The sequence below is a fragment of the Mixophyes fleayi genome, chromosome 4 (assembly GCF_038048845.1).
Source record: "Mixophyes fleayi isolate aMixFle1 chromosome 4, aMixFle1.hap1, whole genome shotgun sequence".
Classification (NCBI taxonomy): domain Eukaryota; kingdom Metazoa; phylum Chordata; class Amphibia; order Anura; family Limnodynastidae; genus Mixophyes; species Mixophyes fleayi.
Window position 1 is genome coordinate 4,820,802 of NC_134405.1, and position 15,783 is coordinate 4,836,584.

Consider the following 15,783-nt stretch of genomic DNA (forward strand, 5'->3'; position numbering starts at 1 on the left):
GCCGTGGTATGGTCAGCCTGGACCTCGACTAGTCAGATACTCAACATGATCGATGACCTTCAGTGTAGGATGGACTCCAAAGTAACCGTCTGCCAAACCGGAAATGAGAATGGTTTCCCTACAGTCCAATAGGACTATGTCATTAAACTACAGTTTAATGCCAAAAATGCACTTGGGTCTCAAAACCCAAAGGCTAAATATAGTATTAATGGCATAATAATGGAAACTACTGAAGAGGAAAGGGATCTAGGAGTCACTATTTCAGGTGATGTAAAGGCAGGTAAGCAATATAACAAAGCAATGAGGAGGCAAATCAGATGCTTGGTTGTATAGGAAGAGAAATCAGTAGCAGAAAGAAAAAAGTAATAATACCACTGTATAGGTCATTGGTACGGCCTCATCTAGAATACTGTGTTCGGTTCTGGAGGCCATATCTCCAGAAGGATATAAATACATTACAGACTGTACAAAGAAGGGCAACTAAAATGGTGCATGGCCTACAGCACAACACTTACCCGGAAAGACTAAAACATCTTACTATGTATAGTTTGGAGCAGAGAAGGTAACGGGGGGACATGATAGAAACTTTCATATATATCCAGGGTTATAACAAGGTGCAGGAGGGAAACATTCTACAAAGGAAGAGAAGTATTAGGACACGAGGACATGTACTGACACTGGGGGGAAGTAGGTTCAGAGGAAATGTGAGGAAAAACTACTTCACAGAAAGGGTAGTGGATAAGTGGAATATCCTCCCATCAGAGGTGGTAGAGCAATCTAAACACGCTTGGGATAGACTTAAAGATATCCTTAAATAGAAATAAGAATTAAATAGGGTTTGTGGTTACCATAAGATAAAAAATGGGCAAACTAGCCTAGATGGAGCAAGTGGTTCTTATATGCCGTCAAATTCTATGGATCTATGACTAATCTATACACCAGTGAGGCAACTACCCGGTCAAATGGATCTCTGGAGGTGCCTGAAAGATCTATTCCACAGAGTAGTGCATTTGGAAAAGTGTGTGTGTGAAATTGTGCTTGTGGTACCGCGTCTAGAGTCAAAATCATAATGCCCACCACCTTTATGTGGTACCAGATAGTAGTGCGTAGGTTAGTCGGAGGTTAGCCCTTGGAGGGGCAGAACCTTATCCTGGGGAAGGATCGCTGTCTGCAGCACCTTATCAAATTATATAGGGGACAATAAATAAATAAAATGCTGAACAGTGTAAGTACATACAGACATCCCTGTGCCCACCTGTTATACTGGACAATGGAGAGAGTACACGGGAGATATAGGGAGGAGGAGGTGATCTTTCCATAACCCACTACCTCTGTACACCTAATGCACTGCAGAAGAGCATTCAGTAATGTCATGTTGGACATTATATTTAAATAGGGCCCAGCACAAACATTTTCAAGGAAAATATCAAATACTGAGCAACCGAAACCCCCAGAAAGTCTGTGATAACCGTGGGGATCTAGGCTGGGTGCCCTCGAGATGTTATCCCTAATCCTAGAGAACACAGCATAGATATATTGTGGTGTGTGGGGGTAGGGTGAGCACGTGTAAGGCTTTCAAAAATGATATCTGTTGTAGGATTGCTTTTCTCTATGCAGACAACGTTCTGCATAGACCGTGAAGTCGATAACATTTAGAAGGTGCCAAAAAAAACGAATGCTCTCAAAGAAGATATGACACGTGAAAAGGAAAAATAGATCAGGTAAGGGAAACATATTGTAAGTGATTACGTGACATGGCATGTATGTAATGTTGCTTTATAGCTAGCAGGTGGTGTTTTCTAAATTGTGATTTTAGATTCCGAGCAGCACCATCTGCAGGGTAGAGGTGGTATTGCAACCTCTATTCACATTTTGCTGAGATAGCTGATAACAGAGAGTAATAGCTTACATTCTGCTGCAAATACAATGTCAAACATCACAAGTTCTATCAGGGGATGGGGAATTTACCATATATGTTTATGTTTTCAGTGTCTCTTAGAGGTAACTTGCTTTTTAGGAGGTCTGAGCGTCGATGGCGTATAGTACGCCGCTAACGGTCGGATATAATGCCGCCAGAAACAAGAAAGGGGTGAGAAAGTGGTAGAAAAATAGTTTTATTTATCAGTACAGTTAATGTTGATTCACACATTCAGTCTCATGGCAGCTCCATGAGACGTACAGGAGTGTAAGCCAGGAGTAAGCAGCCCCTATTAGTAAACCTATTGTACCATTATATTACCCCATTAGCGTTCCCTTTAATACACCACCAGTCCCCTAAATAAATCTCCCCATCCGTTAGGCACTTGTGGCGCGAAAGTGTCGTGTTGCGTCTCTGGTCACAGAACTAGTTGCGGCAGTACTCGGAGGAACAAGCGTGAAGACAGAACGGACGGCTATCTCTTTCCGTCCATGTCGCATCATCGACGTAGCTTATGAACAGTGTTAATTCATTATTCAGTCAAACCGTTAAACTGCGCACAGTGGAGGCAGTCATTTTGTGGCCGGGACCAATGCTCCTGAGAATGCGGCCTACCAGATTGTTAGGAGCCATTGACGAAATCGCCTCAAGCCTCCACGGCATCGCTGCTTCCTAGTGAATTGATGGGCTGTATCCTGAGAAATATTGGTTCATGCCACAAAATGGCCGCCGCTATTTCGTCAAGGCAGTAGGTACACTTAAAGGATATCTCTGGCGGAGATTGAAAAATCAGTTTGGCATGGATTATCCTAAAATAATTGTGAGAAGATTACTTATCTGGGTTCCAGGGTTCAAATAATCTGTAGTTTCCCAAATCGTATCCCCCAATGCGACTAAACGTAAGTCACAATTCTGATCCGTCCAAACATGCCCACGTTCAGAAGAAGCTCCACCCACTTTTGTGCAAGCTCTACCCCTTTTGAGGTCCGCAAATCAGGACAGTTGGGAGCCGAATGACTGACGGGCTCACCTGGGACTGCTGGTTTGTTGTCCTTGGTGGTCCACACGATGTCTGGCAGGAAGGGGATATCCCCGTCTCCCAATGTCTGCTTCGCCCTCCTCGCTCCTGCAAACCTACAGCGAGTGAGCTCCTGAAATTGGGGAACCAATCAGACTGGATGAGAACTGGATCCCGGGTAAGTAATCTTCTAAGAACATAAGATGTTATGTTTAGGGTGGAGTTACCCTTTAAATTGGCAGCATTAAGGGGCTCCTTTTTTTGGCAGAATTTTGTAAGACAATCACCCGTTGCAGGACGGAGATGACTCCCTGGGTCATATACTCTTACTCGTAGCTGACCCTAGTATGTAGAGTCCCGTGTAAGAGGGACTTAGAGGGGTCATTGCTTGGTGCCCCCGCTCTCCTCATTCTCCACCCGGACAAATCTCTCCTCACAAGTAATCCGCAGAGGATTCACGGCCGCAGCCAAACTCTCTTGTGGGGTGTGTGGTGGTCACACACCTTTCTTGGTCGCCTGAATGCGTGCGTTCATTTCAGACAGCTGCTGCGGAGTAGCGAGAGTCCGCAAGAGATTGTTCTCATGCTCCAGGAGACTGTTCCTTTCTGTCAGGTCTTTAATATGTTCCCTTAAAGTCTCTACTTCCTCACGGACAGCAAAGAGGAGGTGGGTTTTTACTAGGTCCTGAGCGGAAAGAAAATAAGTATAGATTACACTGTTCTTATCAGCTTAAGAATAGTAGAGAGTCAGAGGAGCTGTAGTGACAGAGCTGTGTGTGAGGTCAGTACAGGAATAGTAGAGAGATACAGGACAGGATGGAGGTGTAGTGACAGAGCTGTGTGTGTGTGAGGTCAATACAGGAATAGTAGAGAGATACAGGACAGGATGGAGGTGTAGTGACAGAAGTGTGTGTGAGGTCAGTACAGGAATAGTAGAGAGATACAGGACAGGATGGAGGTGTAGTGACAGAGCTGTGTGTGTGTGTGAGGTCAGTACAGGAATAGTAGAGAGATACAGGACAGGATGGAGGTGTAGTGACAGAGCTGTGCGTGTGAGGTCAGCACAGGAATCGTAGAGAGATACAGGACAGGATGGAGGTGTAGTGACAGAGCTGTGCGTGTGAGGTCAGCACAGGAATAGTAGAGAGCTACAGGACAGGATGGAGGTGTAGTGACAGAGCTGTGTGTGTGTGTGTGTGTGTGTGGGGTCAGTACAGGAATAGTAGAGAGATACGGTAGAGGGTGGAGGTGTAGTGACAGAGCTGTGTGTGTGAGGTCAGTACAGGAATAGCAGAGACACAGTGCAGGGTGGAGATGTAGTGACAGGACAGTATGTGAGGTCAGTACAGGAATATTAGAGAGATACAGGACAGGATGGAGGTGTAGTGACAGAGCTGTGTGTGTGTGAGGTCAGTACAGGAATAGCAGAGACACAGTGCAGGGTGGAGATGTAGTGACAGGGCAGTGTGTGAGGTCAGTACAGGAATAGTAGAGAGATACAGGACATGATGGAGGTGTAGTGACAGAGCTGTGTGTGTGTGAGGTCAGTACAGGAATAGTAGAGAGATACAGGACAGGATGGAGGTGTAGTGACGGGGCAGTGTGTGAGGTCAGTACAGGAATAGTAGAGAGATACAGGATAGGATGGAGGTGTAGTGACAGAGCTGTGTGTGAGGTCAGTACAGGAATAATAGAGATACAGGACAGGATGGAGGTGTAGTGACAGAGTTGTGTGTGTGAGGTCAGTACAGGAATAGTAGAGAGATACAGGACAGGATGAAGGTGTAGTGACAGAGCTGTGTGTGAGGTCAGTACAGGAATAGTAGAGAGATACAGGACAGGATGGAGGTGTAGTGACAGTAGTGTGTGTGTGAAGTCAGTACAGGAATAGCAGAGACACAATGGAGGTGTAGTGACAGAGTTGTGTGTGTGTGTGTGTGTGAGGTCAGTACAGGAATAGTAGAGACACAATGGAGGTGTAGTGACAGCAGTGTGTGAGGTCAGTACAGAACGAAGCACTCACCATAGCCTGCTCTATCTTGTTGTCTATGGCCTCCATACTGTTATTAGAACTGTTGAGGACGAGGAAGCAGAGAGAGATCAGGATAAGTATCAGCAGTAATATTATTATCCTATCTTAGCACTGAGACATTACATGGAGCTATACATTGAGGGAACCATAATACAAACAGGTAAAGATGGCCCTGTCCCAATGAGCTTACAATCTAAGTGGTGTTGTGTACATTGATGGACTGCTGTTCCTGGCAGGACACCCCTTTGTGTGTTTGGTTGTATTACTGTGTTATTTCCCAGTGGTCCTGTGTACACCAATCAGCCACAACACTAAAACCCCTGACAAGTGAATAACACTGATTATCTGGTTACAATGACACCTGTCAGGGGGGGGGATATATTAGGCAGCAAGTGAACAGTCAGTTCTTGAAGTTGATGTGTTGGAAGCAGAAAAACGGGCAAGTGTAAGGATCTGAGCGACTGTGACAAGGGCCAAATTGTGATGACTAGACGGCTGGGCCAGAGAATCTCCAAAACGGCCGGTCTTGTGGGGTGTTCCTGGTATGCAGTGGTTAGTACCTACCAGTAGTGGTCCAAGGAAGGACAACCTGTGAACCAGCAACAGGGTCATGGGCACCCAAGGCTCCTTGATGCGTGTGGGGAGTGAAGGCGCCCGTCTGGTCCAATCCCACAGAAGAGCTACTGTAGCACAAACTGCTGAAACAGTTAATGCTGGGTATGATAGAAAGGTGTCGGAACACACAGTGCCCATGCTGACCCCTGTCCACCACTGAAAGAGCCTACAATGGGCACGTGAGCGCAAGAACTGGACCAGGGAGCAATGGAATAGGTGTCCTTGGCAGACGAATCACGTTTTCTTTTACATCATGTGGACGACCGGGTGCGTGTGTGTCGTTTACCTGGAGAAGAGATGGCATCAGGATGCACTGTGGGAAGAAGGCAGCCGGCAGAGGCAGTGTGATGCTCTGGGCAATGTTCTGTTGGGATTCATGTGGATGTTACTTTGACACCAACCACCATCTAAACAGTGTTGTAAACCAAGTACACCCCTTCATGGTAACAGTATTCCCTGATGGCAGTGGCCTCTTTCAGCAGGATAATGCGCCCTGTCACACTGCAGGAGTTGTTCAGGAATGGTTTGAGGAACATGACAAATAGATAAAGGTGTTGACTTGGCCTCCAAATTCCCCAGATATCAATCTGATCGAGCATCTGTGGGATGTGCTGGAAAAACGAGCCATGGAGGCTTCAGGTCACAACTTACAGGACTTAAAGGAGCTGCTGCTAACGTCTTGGTGCCAGATACCACAGGACACCTTCAGAGGTCTTGTGGAGCCCATGCCTCGACGGGTCAGAGCAGTTTAGGCAGCACGAGGGGACATATACAATGTTATGCAGGTGGTTTTAATGTGGCTTAACAGTATACATGTGCTGTGTTCCGGGCCTCCTTGGCCATCAGGGTTTGTGTCTGTCTGTGAAATTCCCGGGAACATTCCAGTGATGAGCTGTCTGAGAGCTGTCTCTTGTCTGCCGGGGGGAGACGCAGAGAGAGCTGACCCCCAGCGTGTGTCATCTTTATTCTTTATTATACATTCATGTGTTACATCTTCTTATTACATTGGTTATATGTACGCATAGAAATGCTCCTTCCTAGTATGTCGGGGGAGCAGGCTCTGGATTTATAGTGTGTCGGGGGAGCAGGCTCTGGATTTATAATTTTTCGGGGGAGCAGGCTCTGGATTTATAATTTTTCGGGGGAGCAGGCTCTGGATTTATAATTTTTCGGGGGAGCTGGCTCTGGATTTATAATTTTTCGGGGGAGCGGGCTCTGGATTTATAGTATGACGGGGGAGCGGGCTCTGGATTTATAATGTGTTGGGCTAGCGTGCTCTGGACTTATAGTGTGTCGGTGGAGCGTGCTCTGGACTTATAGTGTGTCGGTGGAGCGTGCTCTGGATTTATAGTGTGTCGGGGGAGTGTGCTCTGGATTTATAATGTGTTGGGGGAGCGTGCTCTGGATTTATAGTATGTCGGGGAGCGGGCTCTGGATTTATAGTGTGTCGGGGGAGCGGGCTCTGGATTTATAGTATGTTGGGGGAGCGGGCTCTGGATTTATAGTATGTTGGGGGAGCGGGCTCTGGATTTGTAGTATGTCAGGGGAGCGGGCTCTGGATTTATAGCATCGGAGGAGCGGGCTCTGGATTTATAGTGGGTCAGGGGAGCGGGCTCTGGATTCATAGTATGTTGGTGGAGCAGGCTCTGGATTTATATTTTGTGGTGGAGCGGGCTCTGGATTTATAGTGTGTCGGAGAGCGGGCTCTGGATTTATAGTATGACGGGGGAGCGGGCTCTGGATTTATAGTATGACGGGGGAGCGGGCTCTGGATTTATAGTGTGTCGGGGGAGCGGGCTCTGGATTTATAATTTGTCGGGGAAGCAGGCTCTGTATTTATTATGTGTCGGGGTAGCTGGCTCTGGATTTATAATTTTGCGGGGGAGCAGGCTCTGGATTTATAGTGTGTCGGAGAGCGGGCTCTGGATTTATAGTATGACGGGGGAGTGGGCTCTGGATTTATAGTATGTTGGGGGAGCTGGCTCTGGATTTATAATTTTGCGGGGGAGCAGGCTCTGGATTTATAGTGTGTCGTGGGAGCGGGCTCTGGATTTATAGTGTGTCGGGGGAGCGGGCTCTGGATTTATAGTGTGTCGGGGGAGCGGGTGCTGGATATACAGTGTGTGTCGGAGGAGCTGGCTCTGAATTTGTACAACTGGTGAGGTGTATTTAGTGTCCACACTGGCCACTTACCTGTCATTCTCCATCTCATCTCCCATGCGGAAGACAGACTGAGCCAGTAAAAGGCGTTCATTGAAGACATCGGAGACCGGGCGGCTGGGGCGCGTTTCGCTCTGCACAGAGGAGCGTGGTGACGCTGGACGGGGTGGAGGAGACCGCTGCCCAGGAACAACACAAAACACAATCATGTGAATGAGTTCTCTGTACAGCGCTGCGGAATTAGTGGTGCTATATAAATAAATTGATGATGATGAATCGTGAAAAATGTACAGTTTACATTTTGCAGTTATATATAATCCCACATACAGTAATGCGGGTGTACAGGGCCATATATTGGGATGTCACACACCTGTTATTAGACAGACATGCCCGTTTATTATCTGTGGGGTAGAGCTGGATGAATGCGGGGTCTCGGCACCATGCACCTCGTATTGTGCCCACATAAAGTAGGTTCTTGCTGCGGCACAAGATGTATAGTGGATCCCAGCATCCTACATGACGCTAAGGGCTGGTGGCTGTGTTGTTATGGGTGCTTGGGATATACCCAAGGAGCCTGAGAGCAACACAAGTATCTAATAAAGACAAATATATCACTCATTGCTCAATCAACAGAAATGTTGCTGGAATGATTTTAACAATGGAGACGTTATGATGAATGAATTGGGGGAGGTCAAGTTTGGTTCACTGATAGACACATTTACAGTATCCACAATGGGCGAGTAGATCGTTCTGCGATCGGAGTCCAAATATGTATAAATCTAAAAATGTTGTATATGACCCATATTGATGCCCTTTTATAAAATTCTGCCCTACTAATGGCACAGAGTCTGTCCCTCCCCCTGCAGGGTGACACAGACAGAAGGGAGCTATGAGTCTGTCCCTCCCCCTGCAGGGTGGCACAGACAGAAGGGAGCTATGAGTCTGTCCCTCCCCCTGCAGGGTGACACAGACAGAAGGGAGCTATGAGTCTGTCCCTCCCCCTGCAGGGTGCTACAATGACAGACAGAAGGGAGCTATGAGTCTGTCCCTCCCCCTCCAGGGTGACACAGACAGAAGGGAGCTATGAGTCTGTCCCTCCCCCTGCAGGGTGACACAGACAGAAGGGAGCTATGAGTCTGTCCCTCCCCCTGCAGGGTGACACAGACAGAAGGGAGCTATGAGTCTGTCCCTCCTCCTGCAGGGTGACATAATTATATAAATAAAGTACTACAAGGATGAGTTACTCACCAGAGCTGTTGTCTCTCTCTCTGTCGCAGCCCCGAGTACAGGGACCCCATATGACCTAGGGCCCGGCTGGCCCTTTGTCCCAGCCCCAGGTGACAGCAGTAAGGGTGTGGCTGGAGACGCTCGGGGGAGCCCAGAATCCAAGGAGTGTCCTGCGCCGGCCCTATGCTGGGCTCCCACCTCCAGCTGGTAAAAGTCTACACACGTCCATCGCCCCTTCTGATACCTCCGTCCTCCCCCCAGAGGGGCCTGATCCAGACGTACCAGCCGAAAGCGAGAGGTGGGCGGTGAGCGAGGGCCATTGGGGGGTGACGGAGAGCGCTCCACAGAGATTGGGGAGAGTGGTGAGGACGGCTGGTAGTCACTGGTCACACTGGTGATCTGGAAGCCACTCCGCTTCTTCCCCAGACTCATGGTGGGGCGTTCCTGAGGGAGAGAGAAACAGGAGGTCACCGGTTCTCTATGTCACTGCTCTGCTACACTGCTGTGTGACTACACTGCTCTGTCACCACACTACTACACTGCTGTGTCACTACACTGCTGTGTCACTATACTACTACACTACTGTGTGACTACACTGCTCTGTCACTACACTACTACACTACTACACTACTGTGTCACTACACTGCTCTGTCACTACACTACTGTGTGACTACACTGCTCTGTCACTACACTGCTCTGTTACTACATAGCTCTGTCACTACACTGCTCTGTCACTACACTACTACACTGCTGTGTCACTACACTACTACACTGCTCTGTCACTACACTACTGTGTGACTACACTGCTACACTGCTCTGTCACTACACTGCTCTGTCACTACATAGCTCTGTCACTACACTGCTCTGTCACTACATAGCTCTGTAACTACACTGCTGTGTCACTACACTACTACACTACTCTGTCACTACACTGCTGTGTGACTACACTACTGTGTGACTACACTGCTCTGTCACTACATAGCTCTGTCACTACACTGCTCTGTCACTACACTGCTGTGTGACTACACTGCTCTGTCACTACACTGCTCTGTCACTACATAGCTCTGTCACTACACTGCTGTGTCACTACACTACTACACTGCTGTGTGACTACACTGCTCTGTCACTACACTACTACACTGCTGTGTCACTACACTACTTCACTGCTCTGTCACTACACTACTGTGTGACTACACTGCTCTGCCACTACACTGCTCTGTCACTACATAGCTCTGTCACTACACTGCTGTGTGACTACACTACTGTGTGACTACACTGCTCTGTCACTACATAGCTCTGTCACTACACTGCTCTGTCACTACACTGCTGTGTGACTACACTGCTCTGTCACTACACTGCTCTGTCACTACATAGCTCTGTCACTACACTGCTGTGTCACTACACTACTACACTGCTGTGTGACTACACTGCTCTGTCACTACACTACTACACTGCTGTTGTCACTACACTACTTCACTGCTCTGTCACTACACTACTGTGTGACTACACTGCTCTGCCACTACACTGCTCTGTCACTACATAGCTCTGTCACTACACTGCTCTGTCACTACACTGCTGTGTGACTACACTGCTCTGTCACTACACTGCTCTGTCACTACATAGCTCTGTCACTACACTAATGTGTAACTACACTACTACACTGCTCTGTCACTACACTGCTGTGTGACTACACTACTGTGTGACTACACTGCTCTGTCACTACACTGCTCTGTCACTACATAGCTCTGTCACTACACTGCTGTGTCACTACACTACTACACTGCTCTGTCACTACACTACTGTGTGACTACACTGCTCTGTCACTACACTGCTCTGTCACTACACTACTGCACTGCTCTGTCGATACACTACTACACTGCTCTGTCACTACACTGCTCTGTCACTACACTGATGTGTGACTACACTGCTGTGTCACTACACTACTACACTGCTCTGTTACTACACTGCTGTGTGACTACACTGCTCTGTCACTACACTACTACACTACTCTGTCACTACACTACTACACTGCTCTGTCACTACATTGCTGTGTGACTACACTGCTCTGTCACTACACTGCTGTGTGACTACACTACTACACTGCTCTGTCTCTACACTGCTGTGTGACTACACTACTCTGTCACTACACTACTACACTGCTCTGTCTGTACACTGCTGTGTGACTACACTACTACACTACTCTGTCACTACACTACTACACTGCTCTGTCACTACATTGCTGTGTGACTACACTGCTCTGTCACTACACTGCTGTGTGACTACACTGCTGTGTCACTACACTACTACACTGCTCTGTTACTACACTGCTGTGTGACTACACTACTCTGTCACTACACTACTACACTGCTCTGTCTGTACACTGCTGTGTGACTACACTACTGTGTCACTACACTACTACACTGATCTGTCACTACACTACTAAACTGCTGTGTGACTACACTGCTCTGTCACTACACTGCTGTGTGACTACACTACTACACTGCCCTCTCACTACACTGCTGTGTGACTATACTACTACACTGCCCTCTCACTACACTACTGTGTCACTACACTATTGTGTCACTACACTGCTGTGTGACTACACTACTAAACTGCTCTGTCACTACACTATAACACTGCTCTGTCACTACACTGCTGTGTGACTACACTACTACACTACTCTGTCACTACACTACTACACTGCTCTGTCACTACACTGCTGTGTGACTACACTACTACACTAATCTGTCACTACACTACTACACTGCTCTGTCACTACACTGCTGTGTGACTACACTACTACACTGCCCTCTCACTACACTGCTGTGTGACTACACTACTCTGTCACTACACTACTACACTACTCTGTCACTACACTGCTGTGTGACTACACTACTACACTGCCCTCTCACTACACTGCTGTGTGACTACACTACTACACTGCTCTGTCACTACACTGCTCTGTCACTACATTACTTTGTGACTACACTACTACACTACTCTGTCACTACACTACTACACTGCTCTGTCACTACACTGCTGTGTGACTACACTACTACACTGCTCTGTCACTATACTACTACACTGCTCTGTCACTACACTGCTGTGTGACTACACTACTACACTGCCCTCTCACTTCACTGCTGTGTGACTACACTACTACACTGCTCTGTCACTACACTGCTGTGTGACTTCACTACTACACTGCTCTGTCACTACACTGCTGTGTGACTACACTACTACACTGCCCTCTCACTACACTGCTGTGTGACTACACTACTACACTGCCCTCTCACTACACTCCTGTGTGACTACACTACTACACTGCTCTGTCACTACACTGCTGTGTGACTACACTACTACACTGCTCTGTCACTACACTGCTGTGTGACTACACTACTACACTGCCCTCTCACTACACTGCTGTGTGACTACACTACTACACTACTCTGTCACTACACTACTACACTGCTCTGTCACTACACTACTTTGTGACTACACTACTACACTACTCTGTCACTATACTACTACACTGCTCTGTCACTACACTGCTGTGTGACTACACTACTACACTGCCCTCTCACTTCACTGCTGTGTGACTACACTACTACACTGCTCTTTCACTACACTGCTGTGTGACTTCACTACTACACTGCTCTGTCACTACACTGCTGTGTGACTACACTACTACACTGCCCTCTCACTACACTGCTGTGTGACTACACTACTACACTGCCCTCTCACTACACTCCTGTGTGACTACACTACTACACTGCTCTGTCACTACACTGCTGTGTGACTACACTACTACACTGCTCTGTCACTACACTACTACACTGCTGTGTGACTACACTGCTCTGTCACTACACTACTACACTGCTCTGTCACTACACTGCTGTGTCGCTACACTGCTCTGTCACTACACTGCTGTGTCACTACACTACTACACTGCCCTCTCACTACACTGCTGTGTGACTACACTACTGTGTCACTACACTACTACACTGCTGTGTCACTACACTGCTGTGTCACTACACGTATGTGTCACTACACTACTACACTGCTCTGTCGCTATAATACTACACTGCTCTTTCACTACACTGCTGTGTGACTACACTACTACACTGCTCTGTCTCTACACTGCTGTGTCACTACACTACTACACTGCTGTGTGACTACACTGCTCTGTCACTACACTACTACACTGCTGTGTGACTACACTGCTCTGTCACTACACTGCTGTGTCACTACACTACTACACTGCCCTCTCACTACACTGCTGTGTGACTACACTACTATACTGCTCTGTCACTACACTACTACACTGCTCTGTCACTACACTGCTGTGTCACTACACTACTACACTGCTGTGTGACTACACTGCTCTGTCACTACACTACTACACTGCTCTTTCACTACACTACTGTGTCACTACACTGCTGTGTCACTATACTACTACACTGCTCTTTCACTACACTGCTGTGTGACTACACTACTACACTGCCCTCTCACTACACTGCTGTGTCACTAAACTACTACACTGCCCTCTCACTACACTACTGTGTCACTACACTACTACACTGCCCTCTCACTACACTGCTGTGTGACTACACTTCTACACCGCTGTGTCACTACACCGCTCTATCACTACGCCACTGTGTCACTACACCGCTCTATCACTACGCCACTGTGTCATTACACTCCTATGTCACTACACTACTACAATCCTATGTCACTGCACTACTATATATCTACACTACTACACAGCTGTCTCACTACACCGCTCTATCAGTACTCCACTGTGTCACTAAACTGCTTTGTCACTATATTTCTTCACTGCTCTGTTACTACACTGCTATGTCTCTACACTACTACACAACTGTGTCAATACACTGCGGTACTACACTAGTGTGTCCTACACTACTGTCACTACACCGCTATCTCTGTACACCACAGTACACTGTATAGGGAACATGACACTATAGAGGGAGAGAGCTTACCTGCTAGTGACAGGGACCTGATACCATCCCCCCCTATCACATAATACTTTGTATCCCCCTCATGCTTCGGCAGCCCTGGAGACTCCTATCACATGATACTTTGTGTCCCCCCCTCAAGCTCCTACAGCCCTGGAGACTCCTATCAGATGATACTTTGTGCCCCCCTCATGCTCCTGCTCCCCTGGAGACTCCTATCAGATGATACTTTGTATCCCCCTCATACTCCTACAGCTCTGGAGACTCCTATCACATGATACTTTGTATCCCCCTCATGCTCCTGCTCCCCTGGAGACTCCTATCAGATTATACTTTGTATCCCCCTCATACTCCTACAGCTCTGGAGACTCCTATCAGATGATACTTTGTATCCCCCTCATGCTCCTGCTCCCCTGGAGACTCCTATCAGATGATACTTTGTATCCCCCTCATACTCCTACAGCTCTGGAGACTCCTATCAGATGATACTTTGTATCCCCCTCATGCTCCTGCTCCCCTGGAGACTCCTATCACATGATACTTTGTGTCCCCATCAAGCTCCTGCTGAGACACTCACCCTGTTGACATCTCCGTGTCAGGAAGTCCTTCCTCTTCTGTCTCCCCCCACCAGTGCTTCCTTCTCCCTCTCTCTCTCCTCCCCTTTGCTGTGTCTTCCCCCCTCCTTTCTGGCTGTCTCTATCACACACTTCTCTCTCTGTCCTCCTTGCAGACTGCTGTATTCTGCTCACTGTCTCTTCCTCACTCACCTACACTGTCACTTACACTCTCTTACTCTCCCCAAACTTTCTCTCAAACCGTCTCTCTTTCTCTCGCACTCTTCCTATCACTGTCTCATTCTCTTTATCTCATCTCTGTCTCCTCCTCCTGTCTCTCTGTATGTCTCTATCTGCATCTCTCTCTACACCTCTCTTGCTCTCTATACATCCCTCTCGGTCTCTCCCCCTCTCTCCTTATTCCTGTCTCTCTGTCTCATCTTAGGCTCTCTTCCTCTCTCACTATTCCTATCTCTCTCTTCCTCTTTTCCTCCCCTCTCTCTCTTTTCTATTTCTCTACCAGTCTGTCTCTTTGCCTGTCTCACTCCCCCTCCTCGCCCCCCCCCCCACTCTATTCTCTCCCTCTCTTGCTCTCTCTCTCTCCCTCTCTTCTTGTCTCTCTCTCTTTGTGTCTGTCTCTCTCTCTCTCTTTGTGTCTGTCTGTCTCTCTCTCTCTTTGTATGTCTATTTCTCTTTTCCTATCTCTCTCTCCATGTCTCTCTGTCACTCTCTCTGTCTGTGTCTCTCTCTCTCCTATCTGTCTCTCTCCCCCGCTCACCCCATTGTCTCTCTCAGTCTCTCCTCTTCCGTGTCACTGTATATATTGGCAGGCAGTCAGGGACATGCCTGTCTTTTAACCCTTCCCCCTAGTGCTGCCACACACAGTACATAATTCTAACATTGCCCACACTGTGCTGGCTAACGTCCAGTGTTATAACCTGGGTGGTGGGGAATGGATACAGCTTTCTTCACTGTAAAGCAGAAGTAGAGGGTGTATGTCAGCTGCTTCCCCGGCTAATCCTGCCAGTCCTTGCCCTTTGCCCTGTGTTGTCATCTGACATAGGTGTGACAGTGTATAGATTGTATAATATTGTATAATATCACAGTACTCTGTGTAAGGCTGGGTACACACTAGAGACACTTTCTCCTGATGCGATATCGTTAACGATTTTAACGACTGAAAGAACGAAAGTCCCGATCAGCAGCCGATTCCTGTGTACACACTATACACGTTTTATATGATTTACCTTCAGATCTGTGCTCTTCATCTGTCATAACCATCTG

General features: G+C 47.7%; 1 protein-coding gene across 3 annotated transcripts; it reads right to left on the minus strand.

Moving 5' to 3' along the window:
- Positions 1-2,098: 2,098 nt before the first annotated feature.
- LOC142150971 (TSC22 domain family protein 4-like) lies at positions 2,099-15,514 on the minus strand. Of its 3 annotated transcripts, none has more exons than XM_075206184.1 (5): positions 15,438-15,514; positions 8,991-9,413; positions 7,776-7,921; positions 4,959-5,007; positions 2,099-3,620 (listed from the first exon to the last, which is right to left on the minus strand). In XM_075206184.1, the coding sequence occupies exons 2-5, from the start codon at positions 9,399-9,401 to the stop codon at positions 3,432-3,434; spliced, it is 795 nt and encodes a 264-aa protein (XP_075062285.1). In that variant the 5' UTR covers positions 9,402-9,413; positions 15,438-15,514; the 3' UTR covers positions 2,099-3,431. The 3 variants fall into 3 exon arrangements, with proteins under 3 accessions (XP_075062285.1, XP_075062284.1, XP_075062283.1); XM_075206183.1 differs by lacking the exon at positions 15,438-15,514 and adding an exon at positions 15,278-15,342; XM_075206182.1 differs by lacking the exon at positions 15,438-15,514 and adding an exon at positions 14,523-14,599.
- Between the last annotated feature and the right edge of the window lie 269 nt (positions 15,515-15,783).